Source organism: Callithrix jacchus, chromosome 8, assembly GCF_049354715.1.
Source record: "Callithrix jacchus isolate 240 chromosome 8, calJac240_pri, whole genome shotgun sequence".
NCBI lineage: Eukaryota > Metazoa > Chordata > Mammalia > Primates > Cebidae > Callithrix > Callithrix jacchus.
This window is the reverse complement of record NC_133509.1, coordinates 136,835,870-136,861,206: the sequence shown is the minus strand read 5'-3', so window position 1 is coordinate 136,861,206 and position 25,337 is coordinate 136,835,870. Positions and strand designations below refer to the sequence as shown.

At 47.6% G+C, this 25,337-nt stretch overlaps 1 protein-coding gene across 14 annotated transcripts in view; it reads right to left on the bottom strand.

Annotated features, from left to right (window-relative positions):
* Positions 1-470: 470 nt before the first annotated feature.
* PPP2R5C (protein phosphatase 2 regulatory subunit B'gamma) overlaps positions 471-25,337 on the bottom strand; it is a 170,837-nt gene continuing 145,970 nt past the window's right edge. For 5 of the 14 annotated variants that reach the window (XM_078335773.1, XM_078335783.1, XM_078335775.1 and 2 more), the window contains 6 exons: positions 24,865-25,035; positions 20,476-20,603; positions 16,780-16,881; positions 14,789-14,861; positions 9,502-9,618; positions 471-3,047 (listed from right to left, as the gene is read on the bottom strand). In XM_078335773.1, coding sequence (XP_078191899.1) covers positions 2,916-3,047; positions 9,502-9,618; positions 14,789-14,861; positions 16,780-16,881; positions 20,476-20,603; positions 24,865-25,035 — 723 coding nt within the window. In that variant the 3' untranslated portion in view covers positions 471-2,915. Of the gene's footprint in view, positions 5,061-7,288; positions 8,448-9,501; positions 9,619-14,788; positions 14,862-16,779; positions 16,882-20,475; positions 20,604-24,864; positions 25,036-25,337 lie in introns of those variants that run through there. The other 9 variants (XM_078335777.1, XM_078335785.1, XM_078335779.1 and 6 more) reach the window with 3 other exon arrangements.

Below are 25,337 nucleotides of genomic sequence, written 5' to 3'. Positions count from 1 at the left end.
AAACCAAACCACGAGGTGGTCTATAAGAAGTCACTCTGCCTTTTCCACTAAATTGGTAAAAAATCAGCAGATAGACTTAGCTTTGAACACCTGTGGCTAGCAAGAGGTGGAGCGAGCGCTGCAGGCGGGCTGGTCAGATCAGCGGCCGCCCGCAGTCAGCTTGCGTGGGGGCGGCCCTGACCCAGCGGGAACCTGGTCACAGCAGAGCCGCTTGCCCAGCGCCCTCGCTAAATTTAGTCTCATGATGAGCAGTGAAATCCACATGTTCTTTATTCAGTCCACATGATACACTGTTTTTTAGAGTTTTTGAAAATTAGATAAAAGAGCATATTAAATGGCAAGTGTATGAAGTTTCTCTTCATAAACAATGTCAAAACAAAAAGTTTTGAATTACAAAATGTGCTTAACAGTTCACTAAAGCGTAAAGTTAGATATTTTCTAAAGAAAAATAATTGTGCCACTGACCTATATTTGCTGTTTCTATGAACGTTTTTTATTCTGTACATAGGACATTTTGTACAAAATATGAAGTCTACATTTTTATTACTTATTACCATAAAACAAAGATACAATGTATGTACAATATTAAAAGGAAGTCATACTAAAGCCACACTAAAAAGACACTTGGAATAGTGACACTTCTGATGTACAGATACATTTTGGAAAGAGTGAAGATGCCAAACGCAGACCTTTATGAAGAAAAACAGTCACCGGTTTATTTTCAATGCAGGACTTTGAAATCAGTTTGGTACAGAATAAACAGTCTCTATACAGTGAGATGTAAGCTGGACGAGCACGGGAGTCCGAGTACTACTGAGGGAAACTTTAGGAGGCCAAAATATTAAGTAATACTCTTGCCAAAGAAAATCAGTTTCTCTCAAAACTTTTATCTTTCTTTTTGGTGAGTGTTTGTCTTCAATAAAGAGCAGAAATAAAACCTAGACAAAAAGATGTTCTTAGACATTGAGCTTTACACAGTCACCCAAACATTGATATTTTGCTTTTTCCCTAGGGCAAAAAGAGAGCCTTCCCAGAAACCTCTCTCACAAACATACTGAACATCCAAAATCAAGGATATTTGAGAATCTATCAGCTAAAGACGGAAGTTCAAACAATGGTATATCAAAATACGTAAGACGCTGCTTTGTACAATAAAAAGCACCCTTTTTCCCTCAAAAGGAGAAGGCATCTAAACTGTTTTTTTTTTTTTTAAATTATAGATTTCATAATGGTAAAATGGAGAGATACTTGTCAAGTTTCTCAGGAAGTGTTCGTCTCACGAAGTGGACTTGTCCACTTTTAGCTGGGGCAGTCTTTGCATCTCATACCTGCGCTTGCTCTTGACACGAGAAGTCCCCTCCCCCCAGGTGATTTTCCTCCAAGACACGAGGACAGAAGCATTGCCAGTGGCTTTAAAGAGAGCTGTGGGCAGCGGCACCGCAGCAGTGTCTGCTGCTCACCATCCTTCACAGGATATCCAAGACCTCGATGAAAAAACAGATCCGAAAAGAAGCCACATTCTGTCTTTTATGCGTCAAGACACTTAACATTAAGTTATATAATCTTATGCCAGAGATAAAAGAAACTAGAAGCACGTGTTTAGAACAGCAGTACACGTCTCAAGTAGCTTTCAAGCAGGATAAGTAAGTTAAAATATTGGCCACCCTGAGAGAAAGAAAGAACAGACAAAGCACTAAGCTTGAAGATTTTTCTCCTTGTGCTACTCCATCTAAAACAAAAGCTCAACACATGCAGGAGAGTCTGTGGAATACATAGCAGCATTTGAAGACACTGTATTTTCCTTACAAGGTGTTGAGAACGTGAGCTCTTCTCAACAGAAAGAGCTCCGGGGAACCCTGTCCTCGCTGGCGCCCCCTCCCAGCTCTCAGACCGCGTGGCGGCCCCACCGAAGGCTGCGGCAGGACCGGCCTCGCAAGGCTGTTTGGTTCCCGTATACTCAAAGGCAGCTGCAGCTTGCATTACGCTAGGAACTGGCTTGGCTCAAAACGATTTTGTTCCAACTTTCCATAAAATGTGGAATTCTTAGAGACTATAATTTTATCAATTTAAGAGCCTTGTTTGAAGGGCAACAATGTTTAAGTTGAATGGAAACGAAATCTGAAACAAAAACATGAACACGTAATTTTTAAACTCCAATTTCTGTCAAGATAGACAGAGCAAGCTCTTTTAAGATAAACTTGAGAGCAATCTCTTTCCAAATAAATTTTTTTCTACGAGCTTACTCCTGGAATCCTGGAGTACCACAGACTTGGAAATATGGCTTTGGGTACACCCAAGAGAAGGAGACACGGTCTTGACGTCACTCATCGAGTAAAGAGATCCCTTAGAAAAGACCAGCGCCTGAGGATTGTCACTTTCCCAGTATGTCGTGTGAGAACTCGAAAGCCAAGAGTCATGTCACTGAGACTCAAAAACAAACGAACGAGAACTGCTGGCGTAGCAGTCACATGGAAACCATTCCAAAGGCCGGAAAGTCTTAAACCAGGCCACACTTGTTCAAGTGTTCCTTTGATTTGAAAACCACTGATGTCATCACAGAATCTCCTAGGTTAAAACATCCTAAGTTCCATTTGGGAGAACGCGAGGATGACGGGCAGGGTGCTTTCCTATCGCTCTGACTTTGTGAAATAGTCTGAGTTGGACTGCGCTGGGGTGGTGACGACACTGTGGGACACTGTCGTCAACCCGGGGCTCTGCCAGCGGGTTCTGGGAAGTCACCATTGTTTGAACTCCTAATCTCGCGCTGAGGCGGACGCACGTTATTGCCTACAGAACGGGATCCAAGAAAGCTCTGACTTTGAGTGTAAATGATTGGTATGGCACAGAAAGTATGTATTTTCTACAGAATCCAGAAAAGAACTGGTGGGCCCAGCCCCGATGCGGCGCCCCGGAGGCTAGCGGCCGTCCTGGGAGGCCTGCTCGTCGGCCCTGCAGTGAGCTTCCAAGGCTTTCCTGGTGTGGGGATCCTGAGGCAGCTCGGACTTGCGGCGTGCAAGGGGACGGTCCTTCTTCAGATCTTTCTGTGCCTGGAATTAGAAATGCAACGGCGTTGGCTCCAAACTGAGCTATCTGCAAAGTGAGCTCACGTCTGAGTTGGAAGTCAAAGGACAAATGTAGGCACATGTGCCTCGCCCCTCACTACTGGCACCCTGGCCACAGGGAATGGGCATATGTCTTATCACGGAAATTCACCAAAAATGTCTTGCTACTAAAAATCATGACTCATGTGAGGGCCTGTGTGTTCAATCCTGGCGCTCTGGCCTTCTGAAATGTGCTGTGCTTGTATAAAGGCCTCAGTTCCTCTAATCTGCAGAATTCATGCAGTTTAGTAAATCTCATAAACAACCTCCTATTTCATAAATGTCATTAAAGCCGTTTTGTGGGCATGTCCCCTACAGAAGCATTTCAGAAAGTAGAAACTTCCTTGGAGGTAAAAGAAAAAAAAAAAAATGAATGAATGAAAAACGCACTTAAATTGAATTTCAAACTTCTACCAAATTGAAAAGAAAAAAAAAGGTACTTTTCCAATCCATTGTCTTCCTAAAAGTCTAGGAAATTTTGGTTTCACTTAAAAAAAAAATGACCGTATCGCAGTACTTGTAAGAGTGTGTTAACGTGTGAGGATGTAGAGCATGTCTACCTCCAGCCCATGAGAAGCTCAGAGGTGAATTTCTACCCTGAATTTTATGCTCATCTATGTTGATCTGTAAAACAAAGTAAAGCAAAACAAAACCAAGATTTTTATCTATTTGAAATGTGTAATTACAGCTGAAATAGGCACTTCACAGAGAAGAAACATTTTCATAGAAAAAGGCAACAGTAAAGACCTTGGAGCTGGAACTGGTGAATGCGACCTGAGAACCCAAACACGACCCCAGAGCCTCTGAAGGGACAGAGAGCCAGTGGCCACATCTGGGCCTTTCTGCTCAGACCTTTTAAGATGATGTGCAAAGCGGAGAATAATTTTACTATCCACAAAGGAAGAAAATGAGAGAACAGGAGGCAGGGAGAAGACGACAGCATGCAGACGGAGGGCCTGGCGGAGGCGGTGTGCAGGTGAACATGCCGGCGGGGGCGGAATGGACCACAGGAGACACGAGTCACCGAGAGGCAGCCTGTGCTCTGCAGCCCATGGGCAGGTCCCGAGGCTCGACGTGAACCTTAAGTGCTAAAAGAACACCAAGGGTTGGGCATACGTGGCTCTGCAAGTTTTCTTCCTCTTAGGTGTGAATTCAAACTTCCCTATTTAATTTGGGACAGAAATGATCAACATTTCTTGAGGGACCAAAGAGACAGGGTCTCTGTCCCCCAGGCTGGAATGTAGTAGTGTGATTACAGCTCACTGCAGGCTCAAACTCCTGTAATTTTTTCTTCTTTTTGTAGAGATAAGGTCTTGCTGTGTTGCCCAGGCTGGTCTCAAACTCCTGGCCTCCAGCAGTTCTCCTGCCTCAGCCTCCCAAAGTGTTGGGATTACAGGCATGAGCCATGGTGCCCAGCCACCAAATTTCTTTCTTTAAATTATTTTTAAATTTAATTGTATTTTGAGATGGAAGTCTCACTCTGTCACCTAGGCTTTTCCCAGCAAACAGCAACCTCAGCTCACTGCAACCTCCACCTGCTGGGTTTGAGCGGTTCTCCTCCCTCAGCCTCCGCAGTAGCTGGGATTACAGGTGCCCGCCACCGCGTCTGGCTAATTTTTTGTTATTTAGTAGAGATGGGGTTTCACCATATTGGTCAGGCTGGTCTCCAACTCCTGACCTCAGGTGATCCACCCGCCTCGGCCTCCCAAAGTGCATGTGCCATTGCACCCGGCCTCCCAGCCATCGAATTGCTTTGATTTTGTTTTGACCATCACAAGCTGGAAAGACACGGACAAAGTGGAAAATACTTCATGTGCACATTAACTCCTCCATTCTTTGCCCAGCGAACGGGCCTCCCACGTGCTCCCCACGTTGAGTCGCGAGTGCCTGTGCTGCCACCTGCCGTCTCTACGCCCTCCTTACTTGCAGGGTTGGCACTGCTTTGCTCCCGACCAAGTGCTAAAAATGAGAATGGCAAACATTTTAAGTGTCTCGAATACAAACGTCATCTCAGTGATATTTGCTAGTTTTCTCTGGATGCTCTACTAGGCACAGGGACAGATAGTTTCCGGGAGGAAATGTAAATAACGGACAGGTAAGTACACGGTTGAATTCTCCACAGAAACCCAGCCTGCCCACTGCCCTCTGTCAGCATCGGGGCCGCCTGCCCACTCCCCAGCTACGCCTTCAACTCCCTCACCCTGTCCCGACCCAACACTCACATCATCTGAAAGAAATGTGAAATGATTTTGGAAAAATAAAGTTAGCCGAAAAGAAAATTAAAAGGGCACTGAATATATTCAAATGACTATATATAAAAACCAAAAAAGCTTAATTTTTAGCTATAATTTCTCATGTCAGTTTGGTCATCAAATTGTGCACATACATTCTTCCTGCATCCTGGTACTTTTTCGTTTTTAAATTTTAGAGTCAGAGTCCGGCTCTGTCACCCAGGCTGGAGTGCAGTGGCGAGGTCACAGCTCATAGCAGCCTTGAACTGGTAACCTTCTTTTTGCTTTAACAATACGGCTTTTCAAAAATTTCAGGAAAACACCTCCAAATGTTTTTCAACTTAGGTTTGTCGGCGGAGCTCGGTGGCCCATGCCTGTAATCCCAGCACTCTGGGAGGCCAAGGTGGGCAGATCACTTAGACCGGAGTTTGAGACCAGCCTGGCCATCAGGTGAAACCCTGTCTCTACCAGAAATACAAAAATTAGCCAAGTGTGCCAGTCCCTGTAGTCACCGCTACTCAAGAGGCTAAGGTGGGAGGATTGCTGGAGCCCAGGAGGCCAAGGCTGCAGTGAGCCAAGGCTGTGCCACTGCATTCCAGCCTGGGTGTCAGAGCAAGACCCTGTCTCAAAATTAAAAAAAAGAAAAAAAAAAAAGAAGAATTTATCATTTCAAATATTATATCTGGAGACGGGACTTCATAAATATCTTCATCTGGATAGGCTGAATTCAGTTGATTCACCTGATCCACAGAAATCTATAAGGAGTCAGGCCAGGCACAGGGCCTCATGCCTGTAATCTCAGCACTTTGGGAGGCTGACGTAGGAGGATCGCTTGAGCCCAGCAGGCTGAGGCTGCCGTGTGTGTGATCGTGCCACTGCACTCCAGGCTGGGTGACACAGTGAGACCCTGTCTCCAAAAACACACACACACACGGTAAGTCTTGAAACTACATAGCGCTGTTAGTCTTCCGGCTTCGTTTTTTCACAGTTGTTTTGGCTATTCTAGGTCCTTTGAATTTCCATGTGAATTTCAGAATGAGCTTTTTCGATTTCTTGAGAAAAAAAGCCTGCTGAGATTCTAATGGAGATGACGTGAATTTGGGGAAAAGTGACATCCCAATGATATTGAGTCTTCTGACTCAGGAACACGATTCCTAGCGATCGAAGCATGAGGTGAGCGAACTGTTGAGAGAATGCTGCTGTTGAGAAGACCCATCACACAGGAAGCCCAGTTGCAGAACAGTCTCCAGAACTGGGAAAACAAGGAAGCAGACATGCTACAGGAGCTGTCCAAGAACTGTCCTGCCTGTGTGTGGATGACCACAGGACGGGCTCCTTCCTGTCACAGTATATGGTAAGCCTCTCAGGAGGGGCTCTTCCCAAGGGCAGTGGATAGACCAACCTGTTGGAAGTTTTTGGGGCCCTGAATATCACACAAATACTAGAGCTGACTTTTAAAGGCAGCTTTACTCAAAAGAGAATGCTATTTTGGTTTGCGTTCTTCATCAAGTTCTTATTCTACTACAAAGCAGGACCTAAAATTTAAATATGTACATACCTTTCAGGTACATTACCTTTTGGATATAGTTTATTCTTCGCCTAGCTTTAATTCCGACCTAAGTTAAAGGCTGTACCAAAAAGAAAATTTCCCCAACCCTAAGCTATTTAATACGCAAGAATTGGCTTTTTTGGCAGGGAGGTGGGGAGTGGGGATGGAGTTTTGTTCTTGTTGCCCAGGCTGGAGTGCCATAGCACAGTCTCAGCTCACTGCAACCTCCACCTCCCAGGTTCAAGTGATTCTCTTGCCTCAGCCTCCCAAGTAGCTAGGACTTTAGGCACCTGCCATGATGCCTGGCTCATTTTTCTATTTGTAGCAGAGATGGGGTTTCACCATGTTGGCCAGGCTGGTTTTGAACTTCTGACCACAGGTGATCTGCTCGCCTTGGCCTCCCAAAGTCTGGGATTACAGGTGTGAGCCACTGTGCCCAGCCAAGAACTGGCTTTTTAAGTGCATGGCCTCGTGTCTTAAAAATGAACACGTGGTCACAAACTCCCAGGCAGGCTCCGCCACAGGAGAGACACTGATTTCCTTCCGTGTGTGCTACCAAGGGCAGCTTACGCGTCTTCAGCAAATTTAAAGCCATAAATCAAAATGGTGACTAAAAAGGCAACCTCAAATTCCTGAGTCATAAAAAAATATCAAGAAGGAAGAACATTAACACTCCCAGAAAGAGAGAAATATATACAGATTTTTGTCTTTTTGATAAAATCTGTTCATTGCTAGGAACAGTCATCATTGTGAGAAAAGCATGGACTCCAACTGGATTAGATAGAAAATTAGTTACTGATGCTCAGTGTTCAGTGAGCGTTTCTACTGTATTTCCAGTATTTTCAGGCTCTGATGAGCTCTCAGAAGCATTCAGTCATCTATTTTGCTGTTAACCTGAGCTGAGGTATTAGAAGGCGGGAGAGGCAGACTGCCACGGCTACCGTGGGGCTGGGTGTCACGAACCCTTTCCTGTGCAACTCCGAGAAAGGAGCCCAGACCAGCGCGACCCAATTGGGACACAGCGCCAACCACGTAATTCTAAATCTTCTACGAGTCCACATTCAGAAAGTAAAAAGAAATGGAGGGGCGTTCATTTAATAGTATATTTGATTTCATCCAGGTTGAATATCGCTAATCCATGCTCCAAAATCCAAACCTTTTTGAGCACCAATATGACACTCAAGGGGATGCTCACTGGGATATTCTGGATTTCAAAGTTTTGGATGAGGAATGCTGGATTGGTAAACAGAATGCAAATATTCAAATATCTACAAACATCTGAAATCCAAAACCCTCTGGTGCTACACACCTTGGATAAGGGATACTCAACCTGCCATCAAAAACATGATCACTTCAACACAGAATAAAAAAATTACAAGTGAGATGCTTTGACACTCTTCCTAGGAAGTGCTGGAGTACTCGTGGGCTTTTCACGCTGACAGCACGGCCCGGTTCAGACAGGCCCCATTTCCAGCGCTCTGCAGCCACGGGTGCTCAGGGCTGCCTGTTGGCACTGATCTCTGAAGCCGTCTCTTTGTGCTCTTTCTTGGCAATGCCTTGTCCTGTCTGATCAGGTGGAAAATAGGATTTACTTGAATCAAATATTAACAGATTTAAAAACCCTCCAGGTTTAAGTGAGCTCCAAATGACACTACCTTTATAAACCATCTGTGTACAGTATACAAGAATGGGGATCATTTTAGCTACTTTCACTTAAAAAAAAAGTGAAAGCGAGTTTATTAAGGAAGAAAAGGAATAAAAGAATGGCTACTCCACAGGCAGAGCCGCCTACCTACTTTCACTTTTTACATCAGAATTTTAGAACTGGATGTCCTTAGTTCTTTCGTTGATCAAAAAGTGGTTAAAGTTTCTCAGCGAGAAAGGCCAAGGTCCCCAGCCCCTTTGGGACGACTTGTTTCGTTTACAGGCATTTGAAACAGGGAGGGATGCTCAGGGCAACACGGCAGTTGAAAGGCTCCTTGAACCCAAGCAGGAACTGAGTAAAGTGTCCTCTCTAAAACCTAAGTGCTCACATGCCCAATTTAGGAGGAAGAGTGGTAGGAGGCTCTCTTTGGATCGGGGTGATCTATACGTTCACTGAACAAAGGAAAGAAAACCACGAGAGCAGGGGCATGACCCGAGGAGGTCTGTGACATAAGCACCGAAATACAGTGCCTGGGAGGGGGCAAGGCAGGTGACGGGCAAGGTGTCCTTGGGGAGAGGGGTGGTTAGTGTCTGCTGCGAAGAGCTAAAAGGCATCTCTGGGCCAAAGAAGAAGCCAGAGGGCTGCAGAGGGAAAAGCGTGGGGTAGATATGGCTGTGAAGCTTTTGATTCTGCTGGAGTTAACGTTTAAAGAAGAGCTAAGAGTTGGGATTACTACTGTTAGTAAATGGAGATACAAATCTCAGGCACATACTTAATCCTTCAAAATGGTTTCTAGTAATTTGATCACTAAGATCTATACATAAAATGCTTCCTATAAGACTAGCAAAATATAATTTTTAATTCCAGCTTAAACAGAAGGCACTGGTGCAAATCACATCCCCTACAAAGTATGTGTATGTGCATTTCTTAAGCAAGTCTGTCACGGGCGCCCAGCTGAGCTCGGTGCACTGTTACCTGATGAGCCTGGTCCTTCACTGTCTGTCTCAGCATCTGCACATCTTCAAAGAAAGGCCCATCTGTCTCCATTGCAAGCGGAATGCTCACGGTGCTGGCTTGACTACACATTGTGTACTGCAATGCAAAGTGTGGAGTCACTCTGTTAGGTGCCCAGGCTCTGAACTCCAAGCTTCTCTTCCTGGCCAGGGACGCATCATGTCCCCTGCCGCCCCCCAGGGCCCTCTCCCGCAGGAAGCCCACTCTGTGGGAGACTCGCCTGCACCTGCAGCATGATGCACCTTGCTGACTTCTGGAGCCAGAAAGCACTCGGTGGAGAGAGCAAAGCAGCCGGCACCCTACTGGGCCCGGAGCTCGCCTCCAAGCCCCTCCTGGCCACTCTGCACCTGATGGAGAGTGGGCCCACGCCCTGCTACCTCCGAGGTTCTCACTCCACAAGAGCAGCCAAGCGCCAGGTTGCGCCCTGGGCTGGGTGGCAGGAGCTCTCACCGCTGGAACCTTCACCTGTGGCCACCCATTCTTTGCCAGTGACCTCCAACCTCATAATTCCCTTCCCTTTCCTGTCATGATCGTGTCCTCCCATCGAGGCAGCTGGTACGATCTCCTCTCCCCTTTATCCCATTTTCCCAACTTGATTATGAAATCCTTTCATCACATCCCCCCTGACTTGCTCTCTACCAACACAACTGCAGCCTGGGTGAGCCTGCCGTTCCTCCCCGTTCCCTACGGGCGGCCTGGGACTTCTCCACTCTCCCTGTGCTCTGGATTGAGATGCAGATGGCTCAGCCCTCAGCCACTGGGCCCGGCTGACTCCGTTTCCATGAGTGTAGTGTGGGGGTGAGGTTACCCTGAAGGGTGGCTGTGAGGGTTCCATGAGGCAGGGTGCCTGGGACAGCAGGACTGTGGGCAGTGTCTGCTCGCTCTGATGGGGGACAGGTGAAGGAAGTGGCATCTGTGTCTGCTGTGAGCTGGAACTGTGCAGGGTGCCCATTTGTCCTGCACAGTCGTGTGTGCTGCACTCACCTGGCTGATGAGGGGACTGGGACATGGAGGGGCTGGGTAACTTGCTCAGGGCCTCTGAGCTGGGGAGAGGGGAGTGGGGGTTCTTGCCCAGGTTCGTGCCCCCATTCTTTGCCCAGTGGGTCCCCAGCTTCAGCCTCTTGCAGTCTGCACCCCTAACACAGCAGTGCCCTCCTGCTTCACCCCTCCCAGCCCAGAGCAGCTCCGTTGTCAGCTACCAGCCGGTGTCGGCCCTCACTTGATAGAGCCGCATCTGGCATGAGCCCTATGGGTGCCCTCTGGCTGCTAAGCCCTTCCTGGCCTTGCCTCACTGGCCCTCTCTGGGGAATCATGACTCTGAACTGCAGTCTCCCTCAGTCTCTGTGACCCCAGCCTCTCCTCCAGGCGTCTTGGGCTCCTTCCTGTGCACCGTCTTCAGCCCTTTCCCATACCCCCTGCGCCTCCTCCTTCACCAGGCTTCACTGTCCCCCAGCCCAGGCCCTGCTGCTCAATTCCGGGCCCAGCTGGCTTCCACTTCCCCGCAAACAGCTGGGGCGCACACCCTCAGCTGGGCTCTCTCCTCGAATGCCAGCAGGACCAGGTCCTCAGCGCCCTCTGCCCTTCACTCCCATGGCTCCACCCAGCACCATGATCTCCACACACGCCCCTAACCCTGATGGCCCGAGCACATCATCCACTGTGCCAGAAGAGCTTGCAAAAATGCAAGTCGGACTGGGCCATTTTGCCCTTTAAGGCTCTTTAATATCTGCTTAGACTGTGGGCAAATTCTGCTCCCTCTCCACCCTCACCTCTCAGCAGATCACAGCAGCCCTCCCCATAACCCACCTCCCTGCCAGGGCCGACACCTGCCACGCACTGTGTCCCTGCTTTTCTCTACCTCTGCTGCAGGCACCTTCCCTCAAGTCTCACTTGGTGAGCACCCTCAGTCAAACCAAGAAGCCTGGCCCCATACTGTACGTCTTTCTTTGGAGATGGGAATGGATAAGCCGGTCCTGCCATCTCCAGCACCCCCACCGACCCCAGGTGTGCTATTAATGCAATCTGATCATCTGAGCTGAGTTCGTCTGCCTCTCCCAATGGACTGTAAGCTCCTTAAGGCTGGGGCTGTGTCTTGTTCTCATCATTGTATCTCTAGAGATTTCCACAATTTGGGACACAGTACCTCCTGGAGGGGGCTCACAGGTGGGGAGATCCAGAAACGTAAGTGGCTGCAAGATTCCTGAGACGTTTCACCCCAACACTTCCGCTTCCGACTACTCCAGGCAATGAGCAGTGCTTTTCATGGGACCCACCAACAGCCCATGCTTGGAGCACAGCTCATTGGCCCACGGGGCAAAGGAGAACGTCTCCACACAAGAACACTGCCAGATGTTCACAGCAAAATCAAACTCATAGCAGGCACCGGCAGCAGAGGGTTCTGTCTAGGAGTAAAGACCTTCACTGAAGGTTGGGTGCGGTGGCTCACGCCTGTATTCCCAGCACTTTGGGAGGCTGAGGCGGGCAGATCACGAGGTCAGGAGTTCGAGACCAGCCTTGCTAACACAGTGAAACCCCGTCTCTACTAAAAATATAAAAATTAGCCGGGAATGGTGGCGTGTGCCTGTAATCCCAGCTACTCGGGAGGCTGAGGCAGGAGAATCACTTGAACCCGGGATGGGGGAGGCTGTGGTGAGCTGAGATGGCGCCACTGCACTCCAGCCTGGGCAACAGAGCATGACTCTGTCTCAAAACAAAACAAAATGAACCCTTCACTGAGGTGCGTTCCCCACAGGAGCTCCTCTCTCAAAGGGAAGGCACGCACCCAGCCCAGACCCTGCCCTGGGCCGCTCACGGCACTGTTTCGGTCGTCACAAACACTGAGCCACAGTTACTCTGAGTTCACAGAAGTGCCTGTCTTCATTTCACATGGTTCCCACGAAAGCTGTGGGAGTAGTAAGATACTATATGGCCCCTTTTGATGGATTAGGAGAAACACATTTATGCTAGAAACTGCCAAGATTTCATGATTAAAAAAAATTAAATCATGTGTGACATTAAAAAACCCCAACGAAGCTGCCACAATGCCTCAAATAAGACGCAGTCCTGAGGGTGCCACAGCCTTCCCAGGCCCCAACGCCTGCTGGGTGCCTCATGTGTTTGAGCGGATGGGGGCTCAGTCTGCCAGGGCGGTGGGGGCACCAGGGAACAGACAGCGAGTCCCTGGGAACCCACCTTAAAAGCCCGCAAACCCATCTCCACAGGCAGATCTGATATGAAAAACCCAACTATTTTCACTACGGCAATAAAGACCGTGTTATCCTCAACATTGCTGACTTTCTGCTGCTGTTGTAACGGCAAACAGTGACCGGCATCTAGAGACTTTCTCCTGAGAATGAGAAGCAAGTGCTGAGGCTGGAGTGTCCAGCTCTGAGGTATTAACCCATGAAGTGTTTTCTGCTTAGGAGACCATGTGCCATGCAACCAGAGTGTGCGGACGAGACTCAAGGGGACTGCGTCACAGATGGCATCAACACACAGATGAGGACGGGGCAGGGCCAAGCTCCAGCATCACAGTTCGTCAAAGTCCAGTGTAAAAGCCAGGGCACGTCTGCCACCACCACAGACGTTTGTAAGGAGAGCAACCAAAAAGAATACACAAAGTTGCTTGAGAACATTCAGGAAAAGTTGAGAAAAAGAAAAAAGAGAACAATACGTATTTTGGAAGAAACAGTGGTTCTGTACAGTATGTACAGCAGTGAAACTGGGCCATGTCTGTCAACACAAACAACCAACTCTTGATTTGTAATATAACAACACTATGCAATTTTTTCAATAAGTTATTTCAAAGTAAATAAAATCAGCCCTTCTGATTTGTGTGTGTGTGTGTGTGCATGTGTATCATTTCTCACATGTTTCGAGGCTGCTGATTTTGAATGCATGTGTGCTGGGTCTTTGAAAATCCTAACTGAAGCCTCTCTGCACCCCTTTACCTATGGCCCTTCAGAACAAGGCAAGATACATAGGGCAGTGTCAGGCACGGCTGAGCCTTGCAAACCTCCCCAGGTTTATAGTGTTACTGTTTTAAAACAAGTATCAGTATTTTGACCACGCTTTCAACATAAATTCAATTAGTTAAAGTAGATACCTATAGCTATCTACCTCAATTAAGGACTATACAGTTTTAGACTGTAATCTTAAAACAGCATTTCTATGTAAGCATGAGTAAGTACTGCTAGAAAAATGTTGGCTGCCTGTTTGAGGTGGACTCAAGGACTTACATTTAGAGATGGCACTCACTTTTCCTAAGGTTTGAGTTTCTTGATTGTAGTTTTATTAGAGTATACAAACCAATAGGTTGTTCTATAGGTAAATATATACTTTTCACTTTATATTCATGTAGAACTTTTTATTAAATGTCAGAGAAATTTTAAAACCAACTTAGATAACTATGTACATCTCTCACTAAAAGAAATAAATTGTTCAACACAATCTTTTCTGGAGAGTTGAAGGAAAGCTTGAGAATTCTTAGAGTGGCAAAGATTCAGACAAGAGATTTTCTGAAAAAGACTTTCTTCGTAAGAGGCACTGTTATAATCAGGCACACAGAACATGAAGGAACAACTGTCATGATAATTGATCATTTAGACCAGTGTACATAAAACCCAAAGACCATGGCACCGGAAGCCCCTCGGACCATGGTGCCCTAGCAGCTGGAACTGCCACGAGCTCCAGGAGGTCCAGCCATTGGCACAGAGTCGCCAGGGCACACTGGCACCCACTGCTGGGATGGGAAGGAGGGTTAGTTGCTAACGAGGCAGAATTCAGCTAATTTTTAATGATAAAAGGCTGGGCCTACAGACACCTCATACAAAGGAAGAGGATATCAAAATGTCATCCTTAATCTATTTCCAATGAATTTCCTTTCTTTTAGAACTAATTGCATGAGAAAAAGCGAAACATTGATTGAGTTCCAGCACCTATGATGTCTGAGAGAGAGCACAGTCTTGGGTTGGATTTAAGTTTTCTTTTTACCACAGTATATTCATAAGACTCAGACTTATTTAAAAGGCAGAGGAAAAAAGTCCACTCTGTGGTAAGAACGTTATGGGCAGAATAAGTCGTTGTACAGGAGGAGGGTTACAAAGTTAAAGCACTTTTTATTGCAGACATTTTCATATACAACGTTAGTGAAATCAAGTCCCCACCTCCCATGATGAAGACATATTCCTATCTTATAAAAACATTCAAGTAACCCTGGACATTTTCATGTTACTCTCTTTTTTAGTACCTGGGGATTGGCTTTGGCTAGATTTTCTATTTTAACCCATGCTTCTTCCCGTTCTTTCATTTTTAGCTTCTCTCTGAAAAACAGCAAAACGTCATCTGTGTTAGAGATGAATCACACACCAGAACACGCCATGAGCACAGCACAGGCACGGCCAGCAGCAGCGGCTCCTCCCGCAGCCCTCTCGTCCATCCCCACACTCGCCACAGTGCTGAGCACACACAAAAAGCAAACCAAGATTTAAACATGAGAAAATATTAAAGTGCTAAAAATTTAACGTGTCCAAGAACTGGAACTCTTCAAAGAAACCTTATGTCTCCATCCTTCCCCCTTCCCCTGGTTAGTCATTTCTTCATGGGACCTATACACTTTTGATGACAGGTCATACATCCACTGAAAAACAAGACCGTAGGACAGTGGAAAGGGACCTGTGTAAAAGGAGCCGGCACTCCCATTCTGACAATATTAAAAAGGAAAAGTCTTAAGAGCCGGGAGACCTGGGTTGTTGACTGACTCCACTGCGAGTCACATGACTCTCAGTAAATCACTTAACTCGGATCCAAGTTTTTTTTTTTTTTTTGAGACAGGGTCTCACTCTGTCACCCATACTGGAGTGAAGTGGCATGATCTAGGCCCACTGCAACCTCCACCTCCCAGGCTCAAGCGATTCTCCTGCCTCAGTCTCCTGAGTAGGTGGGATTACAGGCACGTGCCATTATTACCCAGCTAATTTTTGTATTTTTAGTAGATACAGTTGGCCAGGTTAGTCTCGATCTCCTGACCGCAAATGATCCACCCGCCATGACCTCCCAAAGTGCTGGGATTGTGGGCATGAGCCACCACGCCTGGCCAAGATCCCAGTTTTTTATCCAGAGAATTACTGCACAACCTTTCAGGTCCCGTTGGGAAAGCTGTGGGATTCTAGGAGAGGAACATCCGCCATCGAAATGCCCTGCCACGTGCATGCTTCCTGTCCATCTGCACGACGCACTGAGCGCCCAGGTGAGAACGGGCTGCGCAGCTGCAACTCGAGAGGAAGGGCTGCCTGTCTCCCGGGCCTGTCCTGATTTATTTGTCGTCATCTCTCACACTCTATAGTTCACTTATTTCTATTTTGTGTTTTTTTTTCTCTTCCCAAACTACCCAGAATATAAACCCCAGAAGGGCACAGATTTTTGTGGGTTTTATTCATTGCTATATTGCCAGAATCTAAAACAGGGCCTGGTGTATAGATAAATATTCACATTTTTGTCAAAGGAGTGGGTCAGCGGCAGCTGTTTTATACACACACACAGATACACATACACACTGTATCTTGAACTACATTTGTGCACACCTTATCTGCCTTGGCCACTTTTAAGTGAGAGCAAAGAATAACACCTGCCAATAATCCGTACTCAGCTTGGAAGAAGCCACGGCTGACAACTACCTAATGGCATGGCTATTTGCACGGCCTAGGGACGAAGTTCCTTGTCGGTCAGACCATCTCTCCCCCGATGTGGGCTCAAGGGCACGAAAGCAGGACCCTGACTTTGCAGAGAACAGACTAGATTCCAAAGGATGCCCACACTGATGGAATTCAAGTCAGAATAAAGCTACATTGAAACGAAGATTCTTGCTCTCTTGTATAAACTTTATAGGATAGAATTCCAATCCCTGCCTTATAAACATGAAAACTGACTATACATTAAGGCCTTTAAACCCATTAGAGCCCAAGAAAAGAAGAAATTCGGAATGGTAGACTCTTGTCTACATAAGCACTCTGTGCAAAGATGATTAATGTAGCAACACCAGCAGGAGGAGAGCGAGCTTTAAACGCCTGTTCCTTCAAGGTGGGTTATTATAACACAGTCTTAATTTGCTCTCCAAGTATGAGAGGCCTGGTTTTGCCTTCACGCGAAGAATAACTTTTTAGGACAAAACAATGGAAGAGGCTTATTTAGGATTAAGAAAAAAAATCCTGGAAAGAGTAACTTGTGAAGGGAACAACTCACTTTAGTTTCTCTGCTTTGAACTGTTGTGTGCAATCATCAAATAGCTTTTGGTTCATCTCCATGAAGAGCTTCAGGGCGTTGTATATCAAGCCATGTATTGTCCTGGAAAGACAAGTGCACGGTGACCCTGGGAGCACGTGCTCCTGCACAGCCCTCGCTCTGCACATGCCTAGGCTGCTCCATGTTCCCAGCCCACCCCGCACAGGTTCCCTCAGCTCTAAGTCCAAGGCCTGCCCATTCCCAGTTACTTGTTTTCTGACTACCAGCCACATATCCGAGACTTTCTTCACAGTGGCTCCCACACAGCCACGGAGGTCACTCCGCTCACTGTCCCCAGCTGACAGTAGCCAAAACCACCTTGCTCGGAAACTAAACTGAATTAAAAATGTTGAAACTTGAAGAGACATAATTAAGATGAAATTATAAAGAGGACAATAATGGCAATAGTTTATTTCCTACAAATGTCATTTTCTTTTCATCCTATTCCCTGAGGACAGAAAAATTCATTTTAATAATGCCAAAACAGCTTTGAAAGAAAATAAAATTAGCATAAAACAGCTTAATCAAAGGTTAGCTCTCAGGCTCTGACACACAGGGAGAGGGAAAGAGGCCAATGGTCCCAGCTGAGCCTCTGGGTGCATCCAGTCCCAGGTGCCATCAGACTGCAACCACATAAGAGCCCCATCCCCCAGCAGACACCAGCAGAAACCTGAGCAGCAGAGCCTGGTCGGCCCACAGAACTGTGACCAACAGCTGCCGGGAGTTAAAAAACAAACAAATACCAAAAAACATGACCCTCAAATCGCAGTTACTTCTTCATCCACTTCATAATAAAATCCAAACGGTGCTTAGAAAATACTTCAAAGAACACTTTTTTCTTTGCAATGGGCAGGAATTGAAAGTCAGTTATGAACTGGGCTGACTTGCATACCATCCTAAATTATACACAACAAATATGGCTACACTCCCGGAGCTTTTGTTGTCCTTGTTGAGCTCAATTAAAAAAGAAAATGGGACGGGTGTGGAGGCTCCTGCCTGTAGTCCTAACACTTTGGGAGGCTGCGGTGGGTGGATCACGAGGTCAGGAGTTCAAGACCAGCCTGGCCAAGATGGTGAAACCCCATCTCTCCTAAAAAAATACAAAAATTAGCTGGGCGTGGTGGCAGGTGCCTATAATCTCAGCTACTTGGGAGGCAGAGGCAAAGAACTGCTTGAACCCAGAGGCGGAGGTTGCAGTGAGCTGAGATTGTGCCACTGCACTCCAGCCTGGGCAACAGAGCGAGACTCCATCTCAAATAAATGAATGAATGAATGAATACAAGCCCGGCGTGGTGGCTCATACCTGTAATCCCAGCACTTTGTGAGGCCGAGGCGGGTGGATCACAAGGTCAGGAGTTCAAAATCAGCCTGGCCAAGATGGCGAAACCCCGTTTCTACTAAAAAATAAAAAAATCAGCTGGGCACGGTGGCACACGCCTGTAATCCCAGCTACTCAGGGAGGCAGAGGAAGAGAACTGTTTGAACCTGGGAGGTGGAGGTTGCAGTGGGCTGAGATTGCACCACTGCACTCCAGCCTGGGTGACAGAGTGAGACTCTGTCTCAAAAAGAAAAAAATCAATGCAAAACAGGCACAGTGGCTCATGCCTACAATCCCAGCACTTTGGGAGGCTGAGGCAGGTGGGTCACTTGAGGTCAGGAGTTCAAGACCAGCCTGACCAACATGGTGAAACCCCATCTCTACTACAAATATAAAAATTAGCTGGGCATGGCGGCTCGTGCCTGTAGTTCTAGCTACTTGGGAGGCTGAGGTAGGAGAATCGCTTGCACCTGGGATGAGGAGGCTGCAGTGAGCCGAGATCATGCCACTGTGCGGCCTCCTAACTCCCAGTGTCTGTTGGGGCAGCCTGGGCAGCCACAGAGCAAGACTCTATCTCAAGAAAACAAATGCTCCACAGAACATGCTGTTGAGGTGGATGTGCTGTTCTCTAAACTGCCCCCAGGCTATTGCCACGAGGGTCATGGCTGCTGGCCCTGCAGCCACCAAGTGACAGCAAATGCTTACTCGGTGCCTGTCAGAAGCCTGGTACTTTATGCATATTAGCTTCATATGAATCCTCACGGCCAAGTGAAGATTGTTGCAAGGCAAAGCAGTTGACTTTCTCAGTTTTTCCGAAGAGAAAACCGTGGCTGAGAAAATGCTGGTGAGAGCTAACTGGCCCGCATTTGGACAGCGTCAGGAGGAGGACAGGAATGTGAACCAAAGTCATCCTTCCTCTGATCTGCCTGCCCTTCTCTGTTCAATTCCTGGGAAGCAACCCCAAGAGGACTTGATGCTGGTAGACTGGCTGGACCATCGCCCTGGGGTCTGGCTCAGAGCTCCAGGGCTCACACCTGTCTGGCTGCTGCCCTGTGGAATTCGGGGAAGGAGGCAGTGCCACCTGCAACCTTGAGCAGGTAGGGAGAGAGGGTGCGTGGGAGAGGGCTGCGCCGGCAGCAGGCTATGCAGCACAGCGGTGGGGCGGGGGGTGCCCCAAAAGACACTGTGAGTCAGGAGACGCACTGAGCCAGTGCCGCTCACCAGCTTCGCGAGCGCAGACTGGACTGCTGACGCTCACCAAGCCTTCCCTTCCTCACCTGGAAACTAAGGGAGGAGAGCTGGATAACACAGCTCTGCTCTTCTTTACGTTCTGAGTTACAATTATAATATACAAAGGAAAGAGATGAAAGAAGGTGGGGAAAGAAAAACTCAGATATTCCTATTTCTTTAAATAACATGAGTATTAGATGATACCATATTAATAAATGATACAGCCCAGTGCAGTGGCTCACAAAATCTCAGCACTTTAGGAGGCTGAGGTAGGTGGATCACTTGAGCCCAGGAGTTCGAGACCAGCCGGGCAACATGGCAAAACCCCATCTCTACAAAAAATACAAGAACAGTCCTAGCTACTCGAGACGCTGAGGCAGGTTTGCTTGAGCCCAGGAGGTGGAGGCTTGAATGAGCCATGATTGTGATCACACTCTAGCTTGGGCGAAACAGCAAGACCCTGTCTAAAAATAAACAAATAAAATTCAAAATTAAAAAAAGACAAATAAATAAAAAATGTGGCACCCAAATCAACTGTTTCTTTTTAAAGTCTCAGAAGACTATTGCTCAGTAAACAGATTTATTCATCCTCTTTAAGTCAAAAGATGAAAGAGCACAGTAGAAGGAAATGCTCTTGGCTCCTGGGGCTGTGGGTCTGTGGGTCTGTGTTAGGGTGGCCTGCGTCCCTCTTCTTCTCCGGGTAGTAACCACCGTGGGGTGGTTTTTGGGGCTCACAGGGGCTCATCCAGGGTTCATGTCAGCAAAGCTCAAGAGACAGCCTGAGAATGCTGCGGCCATTGAGCCCCACCAGCTCTGCAGAGACCTTCAGCTCCTCTGCAGGATGCTCAGCAAGAGGCCTGGAAGCTGATTCTACTGGGAGGTGGCTGCAAACCAAGGAGCCTCTACACTGGCTAGAAATGAAGGTGAGGTGGTCACACGGAAGGCCACAGACGCAACCCGCACTGCTACTTAATTTATAGGTCCACAAAGCAATTGACATTGCTGTTTTTTAACTGATATTTAAAATTCAGATTTTCATTCTAACTGAAGTAGCAGCAAAACATGCTACATTTTAAAATGACCGAAGACGGCAGCCAGTTCTTTCTTACTTGTTCCAATGGGTCTTTGAGTTGCGGTACAGGGAGGGAAACATGATGGGCAGAATCTTCGCTGCGTTGTCACTGATTAAACTCATGATGTACTCATTGTTCCAGTAATAGAGCGCTCGCTCTGCCACCTGAAAGACACAAGTGGGTGACTTGCTGGAGGTCGTGCCTGAGACACGGGGCAGCTGTCTTTGCTGTTAAACCTGTGGGTCGGGTAATGAACTACCTTGGACCAGAAAGTTATGATTATTTCTATACATTCAAAATATTCTAGACTGTAATCCTGAAGAGCCTTCAACAAAGAGGCGGATAATTTTCTGTACATCAAGGAATCAAGAACACTGTCACATATTTCTCCATTTATTCAATAAATATCTATGCTGGACGCTGGTTAGATGCTGAGGAGACTACTCAAAGGAGGTTGTTCAACTCATCGGCCCGCCTCCCCTGGTCAGCTCTAGTGCGTGTGCTGTGCTCTGCTGAGCGTTCAGCCCTGAGCAAGGCAAGGCAGAAATCCCTGCCTCCATGGAGCTTACATCCTCGTGGGGAGGAGACAGGTGATTATTAATTTACTAGAAACGGTAAGTCACATGCAAAGGGCAGCAGGGCAGGGGGAAAGGCAATGTGTGTGGGGTTGGGTGGCTTCAATGCAGAGGAGGTGACTTCTGAGTGAGGACCAGAAGGAGGAGAGGTCCAGAGTTGTCAGCAAGGGGCCAGCTGAGGACCCCTGCAGAGGGCAGTGAGGGCATGAGTGGGAGGAGGGCAGGGGAACAGGGCCCGAGTGCACTGGCCCTTACCCACGGGAAACCACTGGAGGTCTCAGTATTTTTTTTTTTTTTGAGACAGAATTTCGCTGTCACCCAGGCTAGAGTGCAGTGGCCCCATCTTGACTCACTGCAACCTCCAACTCCTGGGTTCAAGCGATTCTCCTACCTCAGCCTCCCAAGTGGCTGGGATTACAGGCATACGCCATCACGCCTCACTAATTTTTGTTATTTTTAGTAGAGATGGGATTTCATCATGTTGGCCAGGCTGGTCTTGAACTCCTGACCTCAGGCGATCCACCTGCCTCAGCCTCCCGAAGTGCTGGGATTACAGGTGTGAGCCACCGCACCTGGCCCCCCGATTTTATTACTAAAACTTTCGAAAACACACAAAGCTGCAAGACTAACATAACGAGTGCCCACCTCCCTCCACCCAGATTCAACAACCCCTACCCGATTTGCTTCTCTCCATGGTCAACCAGCACATGCGTGCACGTTCCACAGAGCTATCTGCAAGTTCACAGGAGTCACCAGGACATTTGGCCTGTCCCCATCACAGTGCACGTGCCTCTGGGAAGAGGAGGTTCTCCTGTGTAATTACACGCCATCACCACACCTACATCTAAACACAACTGACAGGAGCACTGGAGGCTCGAGCAGAGGGGGGCTGCTGTTTTTCCTGCCGGAAGCCTACAGCTCAGAGATGCTCAGAGATGCTGAGGCTGAGGGGTGCTGCGTACAGGTGTGATGCTGAGAGAATGGCGGGTGGGGCTGTGCCAGGCTCAGGAATCAGGACTGATTCCTCAGAGGCAGTGAGCTGGGATGGAACTTTGCAGAACAGGTGTGAGTTAGGTAATGGGGGAGGGGAGGGCATGTATGAGAACGCCACCTGGGTTTAAAGCAAGACACAACTGCATCACAGCTCCTAGGCTAGTTCTTACTTAAGAGTTCCATACCTTGTACTTTAAAAAGCATCCATCTAGGCTGGGTGTGGTGGCTCACTCCTGTAATCCCAGCACTTTGGGAGGCTGAGGCAGGCAGATCACTTGAGGTTAGGAGTTCAAGATCAGCCTGGTCAACCTGGTGAAACCCTGCCTCCACTAAAAATATAAAAATCAGTGGGGTGTGGTGGGGCAGGCACCTGTGATCCCAGCTACTCGGGAGGCTGAGTCAGGAGAATAACTTCAACCTGGGAGGTGGAGGTTGCAGCGAGCCGAGATCACGCCACAGCACTCCAGCTTGAGCAACAAGAGCAAAACTCTGTCTCAAAAAAAAAAAAGCATCTATCCATCCATCCACTCACCCACCCACATACCAACAATATATTTGGGGGTAATATTTTAGCCTGATTTAGAAAACAGAAGCTTAAGATGTTTGATGGTTTAAACTTTCAATTTTTCCAGTTTTTAAAACCAGTACTTTTTTTCGGGAGTTCAAAATCAGCTGGGCCGTGGTGGCAGGTGCCTGTAATCTCGATAGCCGGGATCACAGGTGCCTGCCACCACGCCCAGCTGATTTTTCTATTTTTAGTAGAGGCAGGGTTTCACTATGTTGACCAGGCTGGTCTTGAACTCCTGACCTCAGGGAAAAAAAAAATCTAAAAATTAAGAATGAGTGGGGTACAGTGGCTCATGCCTGTAATCCCAGCACTTTGGGAGGCTGAGGTGGGCAGATTATGAGGTTGGGAGTTTAAGACCAGCCTGGTCAATGTTTTGAAACTCTGTCTCTACTAAAAATAGAAAAATTAGCTGGGGGTAGTGGTACACGCCTGTGGTTCCAGCTACTTGGAGGCTGAGGCAGGAAAATCACTTGAACCTGGGAGGTGGAGGTTGCAGTGAGCCAAGATTGTGCTACTGCACTCCAGCCTGGGTGACAGAGCAAGACTCTGTCTTAAAAAAAAAAAAAAAAAAAAGAATTAGTTGGCCTTATGTATATGGGTCTGGAAAAAATTCTGGAATGTACTCTATGCTGATCAAGTCCTCCAAGAAGCAGAAGCCAAGATGGGTGCAAGAATGTTTGAGAGACACAGATGAGGGTGAGTAGGGGGCTGGGCCTGCAGCTGAAGGCCAAGGGGGTCCTGGTGCTGAACTCCTTGATCGGAGGTATGGCAGGCTGCCCCGGCGGCCTTCATGCTCTGTTCTTGGCAGGGACGTGAAGGCTTCTGTGACATGTGGAGCAGCACTCAAGCCCCTGGCAGCTGCACGGCCCCCTTGGCTCTGGTGTCCCCACCTGGAATTCTCTTCCTCTTTGCCTTGTCACATGCTTTTATTCAAAACAGCACATCGTGAGTTTGCTGGTCCCCGTCTTCTCTTCGAAGTGTAAAGTTACCTATATTGATAGCTAATTTTTCACTTGGGGAAGAAGTTTGAGTTTTCAGGCCTCCCCACAACTGCCAGTCTCTCCTTGGCATGCCAACACCCTGTGCTACGGCCAGGCCTCTGTGGTGCTAGTCTTTTGTACAAAGTGCTCACACTGAAAGTCTTGAAAAGCACTATTTTCTCTGTAGGCCAGGATTGATGAAAAAAAACCCACAAAACCCAAAGTATCATTTTCCTTTCCCAGTTCCTAATGTGAAAACTCACGGAAATGCATAAAGTGAAAATAACCTGAATGTTTGTAACAGAAGAGACAACACCAAGGCGGCTCCTTCCGTTAACCCGGCTCAGCCTGGCCTCATTCACTGTGGTGTCCGTGCTCCAGAGCGTCTCACTCTTCTCTCACTTGTCTTCTTGCCTTAGTTTTGTCTTTTCAAAACCATCTATCTTAAAAGGCTCATCTTGGAGGACCCTCACTCTTGTGGACTCTTCTAGCCACTCAGACTTGTGCCCATGTGTTTCCGAAAGCCTGCTGCACACGTCACCTGGCCCTTCAGTCAGCTGTAAAGTGGTGCTGTGCCACGGTCACCCTCTTCCACTGTGTGGCCTGCTCCCTGGGCACCGGGAGGTCCTGCTCATTTTGTGTCTATTTTCACTTTGTTCATGATGAGTGCACAATAAATATCCGCTCAGTGATGCAAAAGGACAGGTGGCTAGCACGTCCAACAGAGGCAGGCAGGCTGGGCGGGCCGGCGGGGGACAGCCTTCGAAAGAGGTGATAAGCCGCGGCTGGCTTGAAGGGTTAAGGAAATTGGGGAAAGGAAGTGGAAAGAGGCTCTGACAATGGCCGTCCTCTTGCACAGGAATTTGGCAGTGACACAAGTCAGAGGCATTATTTGAAAGGGTAAAGGGAGACAGATTTACACCATGTGAGGAATCAAGCGCCTCAGCACCAAGAGCTCTCAGAGCTGAGGCTCCGATCACCTGCTGTCTCTCAATAGTGACACTCAGATGTGGAAAAGAAGGTTTTATGAACTTGGAAGCACATTGAACATGAAGACAAGATGGCTTTACAGAGACGCCAGATGACTGGTCTCATTGAGAAAAAGTATTCGGCAGAGGGGACAAGACGTGCAAGGTACTCTACAGAATTCCAGTTGTAGCGCTGTACTTGAAGGGTAATTAAAGTAAAAACTTGGATTTTACCTTTAAATTGCATGAGAAGCACACTGTGGCCAGCTACGCATGGAACTTCTCCTTTCCAAAACAAACATGGAAACCATTCAAATCAGCTCTCCCTGAGCCCCACATACCTGGAAGTGTGGGCTGGAGACACACTTGGCCAACTGCCGGAAGAGGGGCTCCATGATCTTCACAAATTCTGATGGCTCAATTACATCCAAAATCTCTTCTAATTCATTTAAGAACATTACTTCTTTTGGACTGTGAGTCTTTGGCCAGTATTTGAGAAGTGCCATCACCACCTACAAAAGAAATGACACATGGAGTGCCTGACGCCCACAAGGCCCCCACACCTGCAAGGCAAGCCATCTGTGTTTCCACTGAGGTGGCACCACTGCCAAGCAACCCGGGAAGATGGTGCCACCTTCCTTAAAGAAGGAACAGGGACTCAGTAATTGTACGTGATTGTCTGTAGTTAGAGAAATAGGCCTGTCTGTCTGGTTATCTAACCATCTGATCAATCAATGTATTTAGAGATGGGTCACACTATGTTGTCCAGGCTGGGCTTGAATTCCTGGGTTCAAGGTATCCTCCTGCTTCAGGA